This window comes from Neodiprion fabricii, chromosome 4, assembly GCF_021155785.1.
Source record: "Neodiprion fabricii isolate iyNeoFabr1 chromosome 4, iyNeoFabr1.1, whole genome shotgun sequence".
Classification (NCBI taxonomy): domain Eukaryota; kingdom Metazoa; phylum Arthropoda; class Insecta; order Hymenoptera; family Diprionidae; genus Neodiprion; species Neodiprion fabricii.
In genome coordinates, this window is record NC_060242.1 from 40,249,895 (window position 1) to 40,266,287 (window position 16,393).

Genomic DNA, 16,393 nt, shown 5'->3' on the forward strand with positions numbered 1-16,393 from the left:
TGTCTCAGGCGTTCTTGAAGCGCCCGATAGACGAAGCGGGCCCTTTAAAAATGCTCAACACACATGCTCTGGTACCTGTTTCAGGATATAAAAGACTGAATCGGTGTGGTGCACTTACTTTACAAGGATCGCGCCTGCCTCCGCCTCTTCAATCTACATCAGGACGAGAAATTAACGAGTTCGAAATGGAAACGGAGATTGAGCGGAAGCTGTAAAAAAAGAATAACCAGGGAAAACAGGTTGCCCTTAGAGCTCGCGTTTATACATTCACGGGTATATACATACTTATATGCGTGCGTATATTAACGCGTGGGCATGTGGCGCGACTTCGAAGTGTGTTTCTCAACTTTCAGCGTTGTCCGAGAAGCCTCCGCGTATGTAGGTACGTATGTATGTATGTGCAGGGATATTGTATGCAGACGGTAGCATTTGATGGATGAGAATGCTCATATCTTGTATCGAGGCTACCACTTGCTTATTAAACTGTTCGGTATTTCTTAAGGACACATTCGTCCGTGCTTATAACAAGCAGAATTCCCCGTGAGATTGATACCAAAGCGAGTTCGGTGGCCCCCTCGGTTTTAATAAAGTGTCAACTGCTACCGCGCGCGGCTTCGAACTCCCGTCGACCAGTTCCTCATTATAAAACGCTACCGTGTGCTTTTTCGTGTCATCTCGACGCTTGCCAACTACTCTTCCTCGCCTTCTCTCGATACCTCGCATCCTCAGAAAGACGCGAGTCGACGGCCGACTATTAAGGCAACCGGCATAACTTAACTTTGACAAATGGAGTAAATACTATACAGATAATTCATCTCGCGTTTCAGCCTGTCAATGAGAAATCTAATTTTTTAATTTAACGGTAAACAAATCAACAGTTTTTTTTTTATTCAAGTTGATTCCTCGTCAATGGTTGATCTACCCATTTTACAGTTACGCAGAAATAATTAACAGATGACTAGTTTTCCGTAGGATTTAAACCGTCAGCAGAATGTTTTCGAAAAATTGCCAATTTTCAATTATCCTTTTGCATTATGTTGCAAGTTATAAGACTGTAAAGTTTTTATACAGCTGGTAACGTGGAACATCCACCTACATCAGGAGTAGGTATTAAGTAGCCGTATTGCGCGCGAGGTTCGCGATCACGGGTCATTATTACTACCATCATTATCATTTTTCTTCCACAGTTATCAAATTAGATGTTGGCATAGTGCGGGCACATGCCTCTCGACTTTGCTCCATCTATCTTTGAAGCTACGCATTGGCGTCAACGCGATATTTTCGATTGTTCGTGGTATCGCTACAGATTCCTGAATTTCGCCGTCTATCAGTGAATACATCATAATCACATGACCAGCAACAATCTAGGTAAATTTTGTGCATGTTAGGTTTCAGCACAATCCGATCAGATGTCCGACGGAAAGAAACCCCGAGACGTTTCGAGAAGCTGGAAATTGCGACGGGCCGCGGAGAATATGGACTAGGAGCTGCGGGTAAAGATGCAGATCGTACATTATTACGCGAAGGTGGAATTCGATCGTGCTGCAGGACGTGGATACGAGCCTGAGGAGGTATTGAGGGAGGCGGAGGGACGACGCCCATGGGCCCTCGAAGACGTATATAGAACTACCTCCCGACGATTACGCCGTACTTGTTACTACCTACAACGTACTTACGTTACTTTTAAAACTGCTTATTACTGTGATTACCAGCGCATAATGCCGCAGCCGAGGGTTCTACAATTTATTATTGAATTGCTATAATGCTGTGATCGTTCTTCTGTTCCGGCTCCACAACGTCCAGCGCTATTTCGCGTAATATTTTCTCATTCGCTGCAATCAGTGGCACCAGCGGTAACAATCGCAAAATAAACCCGACATGCTTATACCTATATCTGTGCTGGAATTCTTCAATGATACATTCCTGTTGACGTTTTTTACTCTTTCAAATAACTGCACCAGCAATAGCCATGTATTTTTCCGTCTCAATCAGCTGGATTTTACTTGCAATTTTGTTTATTCGTGATCATAGGTTCTTACGAAATTCTCACCGTTCCACATATTCGTTACGAAAAATCACTCGAGTTACGTAAACCGTCAATGAAAATGGAGTAAAACGTGGAATGAGCTTCCAACGATACTCGAGCTTTATCTGGGATGTGGAATAATGAAATTATCAATATACACAATTATGTGCTTCAAATGTGAGCTTAAATTCTTAGAAATATTTAAAATATCTTAATTCTTAGCAAACGTACGCGACTTTATCAGTAATTCCATTTTTACAGATTTTAGATAGAATATTATTAAAAAATAATTCACATTCTGTTATAATGAATTCTTTTCAATTCGATTTAATCTAAAATTTTTGCATATTGACCAATCGTTCTGATGGGCAAGTGGGCCCAGGTCGGCCTGTAAGCGTAGGAGGGTTCTGCTCTATCGACTCTACCTAACGAGCTCGCACCGACATTCGTAGCAGCCAAAGTAATGTCGGTATGAAAGCTTCAGATTGAGTCGGTACAAAGTGAGTAAGTAAGACTACCTGTCGACTGCGACTTAGGAATGTCGATCAGCTCGATCATCCCCGTGAGCAGAAGCGTAACCGCATCCACCGCCAACCACCCCCAATTACCTCCGACCACTTCCGACCACCTCGTCCCCCTGCTCATTCGACGCCCCCCCCCCCCCCCCCTCCTCTCGTTCACATCGTGCTCGTCCTCCTGGACCTCCTCCGATCACCGCCAATCACCAAACACCTCCTATGTGACTAAAGAATACGAAGACAGTTGCCCTAATGGGCTTTGGTGTGACAACCGAAAATCGTCGTGCGCTTGCGCTCCCTGAAATGTTCCAACGGTAGAGTTGAGAACGCTCATTTTCATGAATGACTTTTCCCACCAACGGCGTGGCGCTGCTGCGTCAAATTGCCGTTGCGCAATTTGACGCCCGTGAAAATCCACCTAAACAGATTCCTGTTTGACAATTCGAAAAAACTAAACATTCTAAAGTGCAAAATTGTTGATGCAGCGTGAAGTAAACTGGTTAACTGGGTAAGACTCTAACCTCTAAAAATCTGAATTATTTCTTAAGGGAGAGTCTTGCAATTAACTAAGTAGAAATTGTGTGAGAACTCAAGTAGTCAGTAAAAATGCAACACAACGTAACGTTGAATCCGGTGCAGCTGGACCCGTCGACAGCGTTAAAAATAACGATGGGAGGTTCGATGTTTCAAGAGCGATCGCTGATGGGTCGTCCGGATGTTTGGCACAAGATAAAAGTGATCCGAGGGGCTCGCTACGAAAAGGATTTCATCCTAAAGTTGATAATCAACGCGATTGAACCAGCCGATCTGATTCCAGTGAGATACCATGTGAGCGGCCAGGACAGCGCCTTCATAGCAAGAAACTGCGGTCTGGCACTTGACAAGCTCTGCAGATCGAATTTGATTATAAATAACCCAAATGGCGATCCTCTGATCATTGACATCACTTTGGGCTTTGCTTCTATCCACGACCTTAAGGTTAATATTCAGGCCCTCCTGCTGGCTGCGCTGAATCGTCGTTACGATCCAAAGAGAAAGATATTACACCTGGATAGGTTCCACAAGGACATAGAAATGTCGAAGACAGTTTACTGCCCCTTGTCGCAGCTAAGGACGTTCAGCTATGTTCTAAAGGTAGCAAAGAACGCGCTCAACGGTTTTGAACATCTAAACCTACAACACAACGAACTCCTGAGCTTGTCCTCTATAGAGAGTTCCAACTTAAGTCCAATGTTGAAGTCACTGGACCTGAGATACAACAACCTCATGGGTATGGAAGCGCTAACGCCGCTTAGGGGACACAAAATAACGGACATATGGCTCGACGGTAATCCTGTGTGCGAGAATTACTCTAGTCCTGAAAAATACATCGAGTCTGCGAGGCGGTATTGTCCGCACTTAACCAAACTGGATGGGGTCTACATAGGGGCACCTGGAATGCCGCTCACTTATAATACATATTTTAGCAATGGAGAGAAAAAGAAACTGGTCAATCAATTCGTCCATCACTTTTTTACCCTTTATGATCAGAGCGACAGAATGATATTAAGAGGCTTGTATCACCAGGATGCGTTGTACTCCATGACACTTGGCATCCCGCCTGCTCTTGCTGCAAAAAAGAATCTCAACAAATTCATAGTTGCAAATAGAAATCTGACAAAACTTACGGACTTTGACAAGAGTCATCAACTCCTTTTCCGCGGTCCTGAAGCAATTCTCAAAGCCTTAAACAAGCTGCCACAATCTTCGCATGACCGTACCACGTTCAAGTGCGACTTGCTGTATGATTGTAACAATCACATTGCCATTACAGTGGAAGGAGTATTGAGGGTACTGGACAACAAAACGACTCAAGTTTTGTCATTCAACAGAACGTTTATATTAAGGGAGGGAGAAGACGACGAATATAACATCATCAACGATCAGTATCATGTGGACTTTGGACCTCTGGGCCGATTGGCAGAGACTTATCAAGATGAGGCAATTGAAAATATTTCCAAATCGTCTTGTTTCAGTCGTACAGAGAAAAATGAATTGATACAAACCTTGAGAGATGTTTCGACAATGAATCGTGAGTGGTGCTCAATGTACTTGGAAGATGCAGGCTGGAATCTGCGCAAAGCAATTGCTGATTTTGTTGAAAACTATAAGAAATCTGGCGTGCCACCTGAAGCATTTCAAAAGTGATTAGAATCAAGGGGTTCTCTCTTGAAAAAGTAAAATTCAACGGTTGGATATTACTTGCATGACAAAACAGTTGCACAGTTGAATGTTGCCCATGTGATACATGAAACAATTACTAAGCACAAGCAAAATGTAAAAACTGTATATTGACCACGATGAAGTTTACTGTACAAATCTGCACACAATCATGTGCGGCAGGTAATCCTTATCAAAATAAGACTGTAAAATTGTAGTCGCGAGTTTTTGTAAATATTTAAAAAATAAAAACAAGCAAAGAATCTAGTATCATTCTACCCATCAAATATACTCCAGAAATGGGAAAACTATCACTGAAACACCCATAAACTCTATCATTACCGTATTTTAAACCATTTGGGATCGAAAGTAGCGCTTCTTTTTTCATTACTTTCTAAATGAATAACCGTCGTATGATCACCAGCCAATTACAACGCTTTGTACGGAGGATACAGTAGATACCTGTCTTATATACATTGCAACCAAGCTAACCTAACTTGAACTGAATCACAATGTCAGTATTAACAGTGCAGTCTCAATCGTAAACAGAGGACAGTTATTACTGAAAGATTATGGTTCCAAAATATCGTATTTTAAATAATAAAATAGTTCATGCATGCAACACATAACAGTCCAGCGAGAACTGCCAATCAATTTCGCTGCGGGAGGTTAAACAAGTGATGCATTTGTAATTGTAACCTATGCGTAGATAACTTTATGCTGTTAAAGGTAACTCACCGATTTTGCTGTGTACATTTGGCTATCGCTAATTATCGTAAACGAATTTTCATCTATACCCCTCGTGTTTAAAACTGAAAGCTATCGACTGGAAAATAATAAAGACGGAAATCGACAGAAGCAATGGCCTCAGCTGCAGCAACCACAGAAAATAAAATATCATGGGAACCCCTCAGGTTGACGCATCTAAAACCCTCGTTTAATAACCACGAACTAGCCCTTGCGGCTCGCCAGGATCTCTGGCATAAATTTATAATATTTGATGCCGGGAAGTTTGAGAAAGACGAAGTACTGATCTCTGTAATAAATGCCTGCGAACCCGAAGTTTTGCTGCCTGTCATGTACTACGTAGAAAGAGGTGGTAATGGAACATTCCTGACTAAGTGTAATGCAGAAGCGATAAAGAATCTCGTCAAACAAAATCTGTGTGTGATAACACCATCTGGAAATGTCTTAAATATAGACATAATTTTAGGTTTTTTAAGCATGGAAGACCTGCAATTAAATCCAACAAAGACGGTGGCTCAAGCTTTGTACTATAAATACGAATCCGGTAGAAAGATACTGAACTTGGAAAATTTCCAGAAGGTAAAATCACTTGGTTCGATATATTGCCCAGTCGCTGCGCCAAGGATACTTTTGTTTGTGTTGCGATGTGCAAAAATGGGCATAATAGGCAATTTGAGGGAGATGAAGTTGCCAATAAGAGAATTGGTGCTGCGGCACAATGGAATAAGCGCTTTTGTCCCTTTTGAAAAATTCTTCAACTACCATCTGACCAAGTTGGACTTGCGGTTCAATGAAATATCCGAGATCGACTATCTGCGTTATTTTGCAGAATTCAAAATAACCGAACTGTGGCTGGACGGTAATCCGCTTTGCACAAAGTACGCAACACCTGAGGAATACATTAGAGCAATAAAGAATATATTTCCATATATCCAAAAATTGGATGGAATTATTATCGGAGTTGAAAGAAAGCTCGCCCCAGTCATGAATACAAATTATATAGGAGACGGGGCTAAGCTTGGGCTTGTTAAACAATTCATTCGACATTTCTTCACCCTTTATGATCAGGAGGACAGAATAGTAATGAATGGTCTTTACGATAGAGATGCATTTTACTCTATGACTATAGGAAACGCACCTACTTATACACAGAAGAGTTTAAACAGGGTGTTTGCTAACAATCGTAATCTTCTCAAATTTGTTGACTATGCCAAATGCCAAGAATATTTACTGAGGGGACCAGAAAAAATTATTTCAGCGCTAAGAAAGCAGCCGCCTACCACGCACAACTTGAGATCGTTTCACGTAGATTTATTGCACCAAGGCGAAAAGCATTTGGTCATTTCTGTGCAAGGACTATTTTATTACAAGTCATTAATATTTCAGTTAATGCTCTTTAACCGAACTTTTGTTATCGTTGCCAAAGATGACAATGAGTACAACATTGTCAATGATCAATGTCACCTTGATGTTGCGCCAGCAAGTTTTACAACTGGAGATAACAGGGACAGTAAATTTGAGCCGAAAGATGCACCGAGATTCAAACCGACACTGTTCAGCCATGCGGAAAAGGATCAACTAATCGGATTTTTATCAGAACTTTCAACAATGAACAGGGAAACTTGTAAAAAATATTTAGAAACTTCAAAGTGGGATATTCGTGTGGCAATAAACTCTTTTATGAAAGCTTACATGGTTAACGATGTTCCAAACAAAGCTTTCCAATGAATGTGATCACCATAATTATGCAAAAATATTTTAGTTGAATGAAAAAAAAAAAATAAACATTCGTATACCGTCCATGCATGGTAAAAAAAACTTATATCAATTTCAATTATTTGACGTAATAAATACATACTACTGAACTAGATATGTATATACATAATGTATAGTTAATTTATAAGTAATTTAAAACTTGTTCACAATTCAATTTTACACATAAGATATTTTGATTCTTATCGTCGTTAGTAGTATGTACAATGTATTTGTAATTAGATTCGTAACAATAATAGTCTATACACTATGTTTTTGTACAATTAGACATATTATGTACTAATAAACTGTTTTTCTATCAGCTGATTTATAGTTCTATAAACTTGTTACCTAATCAGTGAGTAAATTGCGCCACTCTACGATGATCGGCTCTCATGAATTAAATGCTCATAACTCGAAAAAAACGTATCATTTTCGATAACAAATGTGACTTTCGTCTCTTAAAAAAAGGCAGTCAAAACAGTTCTGTGACTTAAGTTCTTGTTTTGCGCTTGATGTAACACTGATTTCCCTAATTTCCGGAGTCGGTCAACATCTAATTATCACTGAACACAACATACCATTCACACACAAATCTGGCACAATATTAGCACCTTTGGCTTTCCTTTCCCTTCCGAGAGTCTTTTATTATTTTGAACCACTTTAACAGCCCTGCTGTATGTTTAACAAAGCGATACTTTTATTTATGTGAGGAATAGTGTTCACATTTGAGTTTACTCCAAGCTCAAACACTTTTTGCATCAGTGGTAATGCGTGCTCTGTAAGAAGATCAATCAATACTATTAGAAAATGATGTACGATTCGTAGATGGTTAAACTCTTACGCTCCTCAACAGAGGAAACATATTTTTTTCTAAAATGTGAATCTTCTGACCTTGCATACACACGACGATGTCAGGCAATCTATCGAGCGCAGACATCAAAACGTCTGCCCTGGGACTTTCTAGGCATCTATGAAATGCGGCGAGAATGTTTTGATTCGATGCTGGGCGGTGTTTCAAGGCCCTCGCTAACAGTGTGTGAGCTAAGGAGCGAATATTGCCTTGTGGGGATAAAATGAGCTCAGATATGGAGTCACTGACCAGCTCCAGGACAGACGGCTTGCGGGATGACAAGTGTTCAATCTCTTGGAGCGCCATAAAAACTTCTGCAATGAGTTATTGTTACGTAAAGTAAAAGATTACAGTTTTTAGGAGGAAAAAATAGCACTAAAAGTAGTACTGATTTATCATGTGACCAGAAAACAGAAACCAGTTACCTTCTCCGTGCAGTTTGTTCAGTGTCGCAAGTAAAGACGCCCAATGCTGGGGAATTGTTGGTTCAGGGGGTGGCGGCGGTGGTACGACAGCAACTATCACCTCTTCTCCATCCTCGTCTTCGCAATCTCTTGGTACTGGGATGCCTGACATTAATGTACGCAAGCTAGCTAATCCTGGATTTTGGAGTTGCAGCTCACTGTGCAGAGAATATATATAAGCACCAAGTTTGTGCAACAGATTAGTTGAAAATAGGATAAAGAAAAGAATTGCTTACTGCAAAATGTGCGAATGTCTGTATAAATACTTCATAGCCTTTTGCGCATCGTGAGAAATGTAAGCCTGGACCAGAGCGACAAATCGATTGAGAAGTGATATGAGATCCTTTATCGGCCCGTAGTGCTGGAAAAAACATTGAAGATGTTATTTATTTCATTGTGAATGTACAGTGAATATATTGATAATTTTTTGAATATTGTCATAACCAAATACAATAATTGAACCTGCCTGGAAGCATTGGAAATAGTTTTCGAGCGTATCCTCAAATGCGATTCTGTGTTCTTCATTAAACAAATGTGGCTGCAATAGTTCCAATAAGCCCATCACTTGGACAAAGAGATTCAAGTGATGACCGGTTCGGAATTGACCAAAATCTAAATACGATCTTCCCATAAGAGAGGAAGCGAGCATCGGTAATTGCCGTAAAACCAGAATAGGGTGAACAGCAGCCATTTTTCTAGCGCAAACTTCAAATTCTTGAGATTTTGAGACCCATGATTTTTGACGTGGGGTTGCAGCTAAAGCTGTTAACAACGAATGGCTTGTACAATCAAGTACCGAACCAGTCCAGTCTGTGATTTTTGCATCACTGACAAATTTCTTTGACTGAGATGCGTCCAAGTAACATATTACTTTAGGTACTTTCATGTACATGTGAAGTAAAAATTGATGCGCCATGTCAGAGTGAACTCTGAAACATTAAAAGAGGATTTTGTAGGATGTGATTTTGAGGAGATTGTAGTACCTCAATTGCAGTGATTAATCAGAAATACACAATAGCAAAATAAAAGTACCCATCAAAATCTTCCATTTGAGAAGCCAGATGCTTGACAACGCTACAGATGAGTTTCTCTTCCGTAGATACACAGTGCAGTAATAAATCCAGTCTTCCTTCCATCTGATTGAGTGCAGCTTTTCTACTCTGCTGATTGCAAATAACTACAGCCTCATTTACCAGATACGTAACAAGATTTAGTAACTGCTTTTCAGACAGAAGTAGAATATCTTCAGGGATGTAGTGTTTTGGAGTGAATTTATCCCTGCCTTGCCAGAGCTTTGGGTTACAAGTCAACGCCCATAAAAAGTCGAGAACGGCAGTTGGATCGTACCTGGCAGAGAAAAATTATGGATATAGGAATGAGAATTGAGATTCTTACAGATGATAAAGATGTGAAAATTTGATCTTATTTGAGATTGATAAAGAAATCCACTTACACATTGTCACACTTGTCGAGTAAGTGTCCTACACACTTGTGAAGCGTAGCCCAACTTGCTCTATGAGTCAACAATGTCAACAAGTAGGGCCTACAAGCGTGCGAACTGACGACACTATTGTCAGTTTTAACCTTCACTGCAGTCTTGGCGAACAATAGTTTCATTTGAAGATTTGTACATGTTCCAAGTAGTTCTGGCTCAACTGCAGCCAGCCAGTCAATAAGGAGGCCGGTTCGAGGTTTTATAACACCTTCGTTACTATCGGAAACAAGAAGCTTGGCCATGGCTTCGACTAGAACGTCATTGTTCTGTTGCTTCAGGCATTTGTCCAAAAGTTTGCGTCCGACGCGTTCCAAATTCAACTGATCCATATTTCCCAGTATAGTTAGCGGGTCGCGATTTTTCGTCAGAGCTGCGAGTTCTTTGCGCTGGTGATCCTTGCTCGATTGCATGTTGGCAAAGTCCTTTAATATACACAAAATCGGTGCCTTTATATCCCCCATCAATGAGATCAAATTCAAGCACATGTTACGTCCAAGGTCAAATACATGCTGGGGAGTAGACGGTTTTTTTAGTGGTGACAAAATAATGCGCATCAAAGTGCACGAGAACTGTGTCATAAGAATGAGCGATGCCAAGAACTGTTCAACTTGCATGGAGCTTAAAACGCTGCATATATGTTGAATTGCAAGAACAACAGTTCCGTTTTGATTAACAGGATTCTGCAAATCCCCTGTTAAAATCTTGTGCAATCTTCGATAAGCATCAACCTTTTGATTGGTGGATATATTTTCGATGAAAAGTCTATTGATAAGATGAGGCACTTCAGTTTTAACCGAGCACTGTATCAACGACTGTTTTTGCACCATCGCACTGGGCGGTAAGCGTATTTGTAGTTTTTCAAATACGAACTGACTCTCGTCAGGCAACGGCGGTTCAACAAGCTGCAAAACTTGCACAAAGACCAGGCCTCCAGTTGCACCCCTTCTATGTTGAACTTCAACTAATTGTGCCATGTAAGTTTTGTCTAAAACAGCCTCGCCAACCGAACTCGGATCAATCTGTACCGCTGCATCAAGGGTGTGCAACAATTTGCTCATAGAACAGACCGGGATTCCAAAGCTTTGAATGAACAATACCAGCTGAGGAGGCTCCAAGTCTTTCAAAGCAGCGTCAACCAGACGGGGGACATTGCTTCTAATCATCCTTAACTTTAGCCAATCAGGAATCAAGAGGGCTTCTTCACTAGTGTCAACGAGAAACGCTTTGGGCGGTTCGTTCTTCTCTGGAAACCAGGTTTCCAGTAATTCATTAAACAATCCTGGATCGTCTGACGGGTCATAAGTCAGTAAGATGATCATGGCGTGAACGACTAGAATGTGCATGGTACACTCTTCTCCGGTATTCCACTGAACAAGTATTTGATCCTGACTTTCAGACCAAGTATATCCCTCGCCTCTCGGCGCTCTAGCCTTTTGAAGGTAATTACAAAATATAGCCATAAAAGCGTGCAGTGTCTGCTTAGATTGTATGCTCTCATTGTCTGGTTGCGGTAAGATGGCGGCTATAATCGTACTTCGTTCAACGACTAGTTGCGAAATTTCATTCACCAGATCAATTAGTTCCGTGAGATCATCGTCCAGTGTATGCACAGCTAGGTATGCTATGTATGCTCGCACTAAATCCGGGCAGTTTTCAACTTGACAAGCGCCACGCAGTGCTGTAGAAACTAACGAGCGAACAGACAGGAAGTAAGGGATGGAAGGCAGCTTGCGCAGTAACCATATCTCTCTGTAAAACAGAAGAAACAAAAAATTATTTCCTGCTACAACATAAGGGGATAGAAAAAATGCCATGCATCATGTACAAATCTCACTTTTCACTCTCGCCTTCAACTTCCATGCTTTCCTCCTCCAGAGGAATAGACCTCAGAACAGTTTCAAGACCAGTAATTGCTTGAGCTCGACTGGCGCTTTGTTGGCTGCTTAATCGTTTCAAAAAGTATTCCAATACTTCGTACGCATGTTGTTGATCCTGAGTTGGATCTGTGAGTAACTTCTGCAGGTGAGCAAGTAGTTGCTGCTGCCTTGGTTGTTTATCGCCTGCTTGAACGCTCGTTGATAATAAAAACTCACAGAGACATTGAACTGGTAATTGGCTCAACGCCCCCTCACTGTTCTGAACAAGATCAGCAAGCCATGGCATGCTCTGAGATGAGCTTTGTTGCTGCCTCTGGATTATGTGCAGCAAAAAGTCAGGCCGTCGTGAGCGACAGAGCAAATGTCCTAGGCGATGAGATACGTTTAGAGACTGCAATTGTTCCAGAACTGCTGGCGGAGGTCTTCTTGCTATTCCGGTCGGATCCATTGTGATTAATTGAGATAATAAAAGACTATTTTGTTCGGAAATTTGCATTCTCGTCGATGCAGCGGCCAAGTGGGTTTCATACTCTAGTATTTTTTGCTTCTCTATCGCCTCTACTTGCAGTTCCTTAGCTCGTTCTTGTTCACTAACTTCAGGTAAGGCCATCGTGGGTGGGGGATATGAAAAGTGGCTGAAACAAACAGGTCATTGCTCAAATTTTTAAGTAAACAAGGAAAAAAAGATTTGAGTTTCGAAAAATGACAAGGATATTTACTTTGTTATACACATTTCCATGAAGGTTTGCAAAATTGGATATCTTTTCCATCCTACTGCACCGAATGAATATGGATTATGGGCTGCCAGTATCAGTAGCATTATCCAACCTTTCCAATACAAATTTGATATAGCCAAGGTTGGTGGTTCGTAACTAAAAAAGCAAAGCATGATTAGAAAGTAAATATCATTTGAAGATTTTGTACTGCTCAGTTCGCAGTGTACGAAAGTATAAAACTTACTCTGGAGGAATATTGATAGAACCTGGTGGTTGATAGACGCAAAGATTGAAAATCAGTTCTATTATGTCCATCTTGTCAGCTGCTAAAGTAGGATAGCTTTCAGAGGAGTTCAAAGCTGCTCGCCTTATCAGTTGATCAGCTACTTCCAAGGTTTCAGAATGTGTTACACCATTTTCCTGAAAACAAAGAAGAAAGTAAAAACATTCCAAATTAATATTGCCTGATTAGGTAGGCCTGAATAAGAAAAATAAGCTTTAAAAAAAAAAAGGAAAAAAAACTCACCTTAGAAAACCCTATCAGCAGTAATCTTAACAACGTGCTTTGCAGTAGAGGAACGTCCGATACTAAACGAATGTAAAAGACTCGATCTGATTCTGGTGGCCAGTTATCCAGCTTGTAATAATGGTCCGGAGATTCTAACAGCAATATTTTATGCAACGCATGAATTAGCTCGTTCCTTCCAACACTATACATCTGCGGTGCTAAATTTTGAAGCCAGGAAACAGACTCGTACTGTAAAGTGGCGACCAAGTTTTGAAACTGTTGCAAGAGGGCTACATCTTTTTTGTCACCTCTCTGAGCCAGCAAGGCAGCCTCCTTGACTTGAGGGCTGATGGCCAAAAACATGCACAAGCACAATAAATCAATAATCGATACAAAAACTCTGTCTTTAAACTCGAAGCTGAGCAGCTGCTGCGATATTTCTTTTCTTTCTGCCATCAACGTACGCGCCAATGTGAGCAGATTTATGTCGTGTCTGCATACACGGACTATTTCCCTTAACAATGCCCTTAAAGGTCTTAAATAATCCTCGCGATTCATAAGCAAATCTTGAAATATTTCGGCAAGTAATCTTGCAGCAGCTTCAGGAGCAGCTTGAAACATAACTGCAAGCATCGGCATGTTATTTGGATTTCTAGCACTGGATAACTCATTGTAGATTGTATGTTTCAGAGTTGTTGATAAATTTTCTGGGTGGAGGCTTATCAGCTCTCTAACACCGTTCAGATATATGTTGATTACCGCCTTAGTTTTAAGCCTCATTTTCACCAACTGACTTATCACTTCAACGTCTCTTTGTGTGTGCGTTATACAATTGTAACAGACATAACTGAGTAATTCTTGAGCAGGTCTCATAAGCTTGGGATTGTGTAGCCACATTTCTAATTTTGGAACAGCGATGATTCGAATTTCTACAAAGCCGCAAGCAAAGGAGAGTAATTTCAAAAAGTTTCTGGTTATTGACTCTGGTTGACGTCTGTTCAATTGTTCTTTTACTGTCTCTAACACAACCAATTCAATGTTTTCTATGCAGTGTGCATATCTGGGCATAACTGGAAACTCGATTTTTTCTTTGTCTCCGGATAACTGAATAGCAGAGGTGGCGGGGTCGTCATCCTCTAAGGTCGATGGACTGTGACACTCCCTCGGTGTTAATATCGACACATCCGGCTGTAATATACTTTTGGGTGGGTGCCTCGTGTTGAAACCCGTCAAAATGTTATCCACAAATCCTTTACACTCTTCGTTATCTACCCAGACTCGTTCACCCAGTGCATCCTCGATGTAAAGCTGTAAGAATTTATTGGATATGTTAACGTGAAATAATCAAACATGCGTAAATTTACGATTTGGTAAAAGGCAATTAAAGGATATCAGCAATTACTTTGACAAATATTTCTGGCCAATTCCTCTTCTCGTGAAAGCCTCTCATCAATAAATTGGCCGCTAGCACTGGTACCAAGGGATTTCCCTTGCTCTTGAAATTATGTGTCTGATCTCGTTTGAGGAGCGACGACAAAGCATGCAGAATACAGTCATTTGAAAAAATAGATGGGCGTATTTTGGCCAAATACATTAAACCCATATAAATTAAAGTGTCTGGCTTCCATCTCTGATTTTTAAGTGTTCTCACAGCTCCACAAACAAGTCCAACAACTTTATCAGCCTCGTCATTTTCACTTGCTTCGAGGACCATCGGGGCTAAATCCGCTGGATCACAATCAATGGCTACACCCTCCCAAGTCTCCGAGCTTAACATTGGAGGCCGAGAATGTGGGACATGTGGAGCCAATTTTGCTTTTTTCTGAGGAATAAGTGACTGCAATGATCCCGGTGGAGCTTCCTTCTTACGATCTGAACCTGCATGAAAATACTCCAATGTAAACGATGCACCACTTGACTGGCTAATTTACGATCCAGAAGTCTTTGCAAATTCATTCTCCCAATCTTATTTTAAAAACACAAGCTATCTTGAGCATTGAGAGTATTAAAGAAAGCTAAGAAGTGTAAATTTTAGTAGCACTGAAAAAAGTCTACCCCCACGATCAATTTCTACTTTCTCAATAATTTTAAGGACTTAGCCGTACTTGAGGTAGAACTCGGGCCTGGCTTCCCATGGATCACACCAGGTCGCTTGGAATCTGTAGCTTCACCTCTGGAACTTTTTGATCCAAGAGCAAACAAGTCTGCGGGATGCTGAGCTATTTTGCTCTTGGCCCCACGGCCTGTTCCAGACTTTACGCGATCCATTTGTTCCTGCGTTTTATGCAACGCATAAACTATTTATGCTCTTGATCGATAGTTGTATCTAAATATAGATGCACATCTATTTTAATGAAATAAATTATGTTAAACCATTCAATTATACAAGTGTATATAAGACAATGTTTATGGGGCTTGTTAAGTATGTAAAATTGGTAAGAATGTAATGAGATCAAGCAGGAGAAACAGGAAAATAGAACACAATTTTGAAGCAGTTATAACTTTATGCAGCAAGGAACTGCATAAAATTTGAGAGTAATCAGAAACATGATACACATATCATTAAATACGGTTTACCGAAGAACGGAGTTCGCAATCTGCGATTGAAATTCTCGCCGCATCTCAACCTAACCTATACGGAGAAAGAAAAGCCGTTTGACACATAATTTAACAGGAAGACAACGTATTTAATTTTTTGAACGATGAAGAAGCTTCCATGCTACCACTGTTTTTCTCAATATATTTTCTAATTGGAGTTTTCACTTAAATATTACATCAATATACTTTTGATTTTCCCTTCCTCATTTTTGGAGTTCAAATCACTCGAAAACAGTTGCAGTGTCTGCGGTGCGACTGGGTGCAACACAACCGAATTAAGCGAATTTCTTGACGACTGCAGTAGTGCAATGTGTATGCAACGCTGTATGCGGGTGCATTTTCACAGGCAGTAAAACGCCGCGGTAGCGAGCAACGCAACGAAACGAAAAACTTCCCGTGAAAATGTGTCGACAGGGGCAACACAACACCGCCCGACAAGCGCAGCCTTTAGTTGATCAGGTAGTTTATCAGTGGATCTCATTTCCTTTGATATTCGCTTGCAATTCATAAGTCCTATAATTCCGACCCGTAGTTCTGACGTGTTCAGAAGGACGTTATTATTGCCGGGTATCACAAAAAAACGCGTAAGAGAAGGCTAATTGGCACCATCGGAACCACGGGTCGGAACTACGGAACTCAC

At 40.8% G+C, this 16,393-nt stretch overlaps 3 protein-coding genes across 5 annotated transcripts; 2 read left to right on the forward strand and 1 right to left on the reverse strand.

Annotated features, from left to right (window-relative positions):
- Window positions 1–2,975: 2,975 nt before the first annotated feature.
- LOC124179642 (nuclear RNA export factor 1-like) lies at window positions 2,976–5,362 on the forward strand. The gene has a single exon (XM_046564243.1). The coding sequence runs from the start codon at window positions 3,151–3,153 to the stop codon at window positions 4,729–4,731; it is 1,581 nt and encodes a 526-aa protein (XP_046420199.1). The 5' UTR covers window positions 2,976–3,150; the 3' UTR covers window positions 4,732–5,362.
- Window positions 5,363–5,490: 128 nt separating this feature from the next.
- On the forward strand, window positions 5,491–7,697 carry LOC124179641 (nuclear RNA export factor 1-like). The gene has a single exon (XM_046564242.1). The coding sequence runs from the start codon at window positions 5,605–5,607 to the stop codon at window positions 7,216–7,218; it is 1,614 nt and encodes a 537-aa protein (XP_046420198.1). The 5' UTR covers window positions 5,491–5,604; the 3' UTR covers window positions 7,219–7,697.
- Window positions 7,295–16,194, reverse strand: LOC124179640 (integrator complex subunit 1). 3 transcript variants are annotated; one of them, XM_046564241.1, is made up of 15 exons: window positions 15,940–16,194; window positions 15,733–15,787; window positions 15,261–15,499; window positions 14,558–15,033; window positions 13,174–14,463; window positions 12,892–13,067; window positions 12,651–12,803; window positions 11,889–12,566; window positions 10,013–11,803; window positions 9,592–9,906; window positions 9,026–9,488; window positions 8,796–8,920; window positions 8,521–8,717; window positions 8,137–8,409; window positions 7,295–8,021 (listed from the first exon to the last, which is right to left on the reverse strand). In XM_046564241.1, the coding sequence occupies exons 3-15, from the start codon at window positions 15,421–15,423 to the stop codon at window positions 7,906–7,908; spliced, it is 6,216 nt and encodes a 2,071-aa protein (XP_046420197.1). In that variant the 5' UTR covers window positions 15,424–15,499; window positions 15,733–15,787; window positions 15,940–16,194; the 3' UTR covers window positions 7,295–7,905. The 3 variants fall into 3 exon arrangements, with proteins under 3 accessions (XP_046420197.1, XP_046420196.1, XP_046420195.1); XM_046564240.1 differs by having other exon boundaries at window positions 15,261–15,481; window positions 15,772–16,194; XM_046564239.1 differs by having other exon boundaries at window positions 15,261–15,481; window positions 15,733–16,194.
- Window positions 16,195–16,393: the final 199 nt, after the last annotated feature.

Excerpts from the sequence above, each read along its gene's own strand:
- LOC124179640 (XM_046564241.1), bottom strand. The coding sequence starts at position 15,423 with ATGGATCGCGTAAAGTCTGGAACAGGCCGTGGGGCCAAGAGCAAAATA. Across the intron at positions 9,489-9,591 it reads CAAATGGAAGATTTTGATGG|AGTTCACTCTGACATGGCGC; the intron begins GTACTTTTATTT and ends TTAATGTTTCAG. Across the intron at positions 8,410-8,520 it reads GAACAAACTGCACGGAGAAG|AAGTTTTTATGGCGCTCCAA; the intron begins GTAACTGGTTTC and ends AACTCATTGCAG.
- LOC124179641 (XM_046564242.1), top strand. The coding sequence starts at position 5,605 with ATGGCCTCAGCTGCAGCAACCACAGAAAATAAAATATCATGGGAACCC.
- LOC124179642 (XM_046564243.1), top strand. The coding sequence starts at position 3,151 with ATGCAACACAACGTAACGTTGAATCCGGTGCAGCTGGACCCGTCGACA.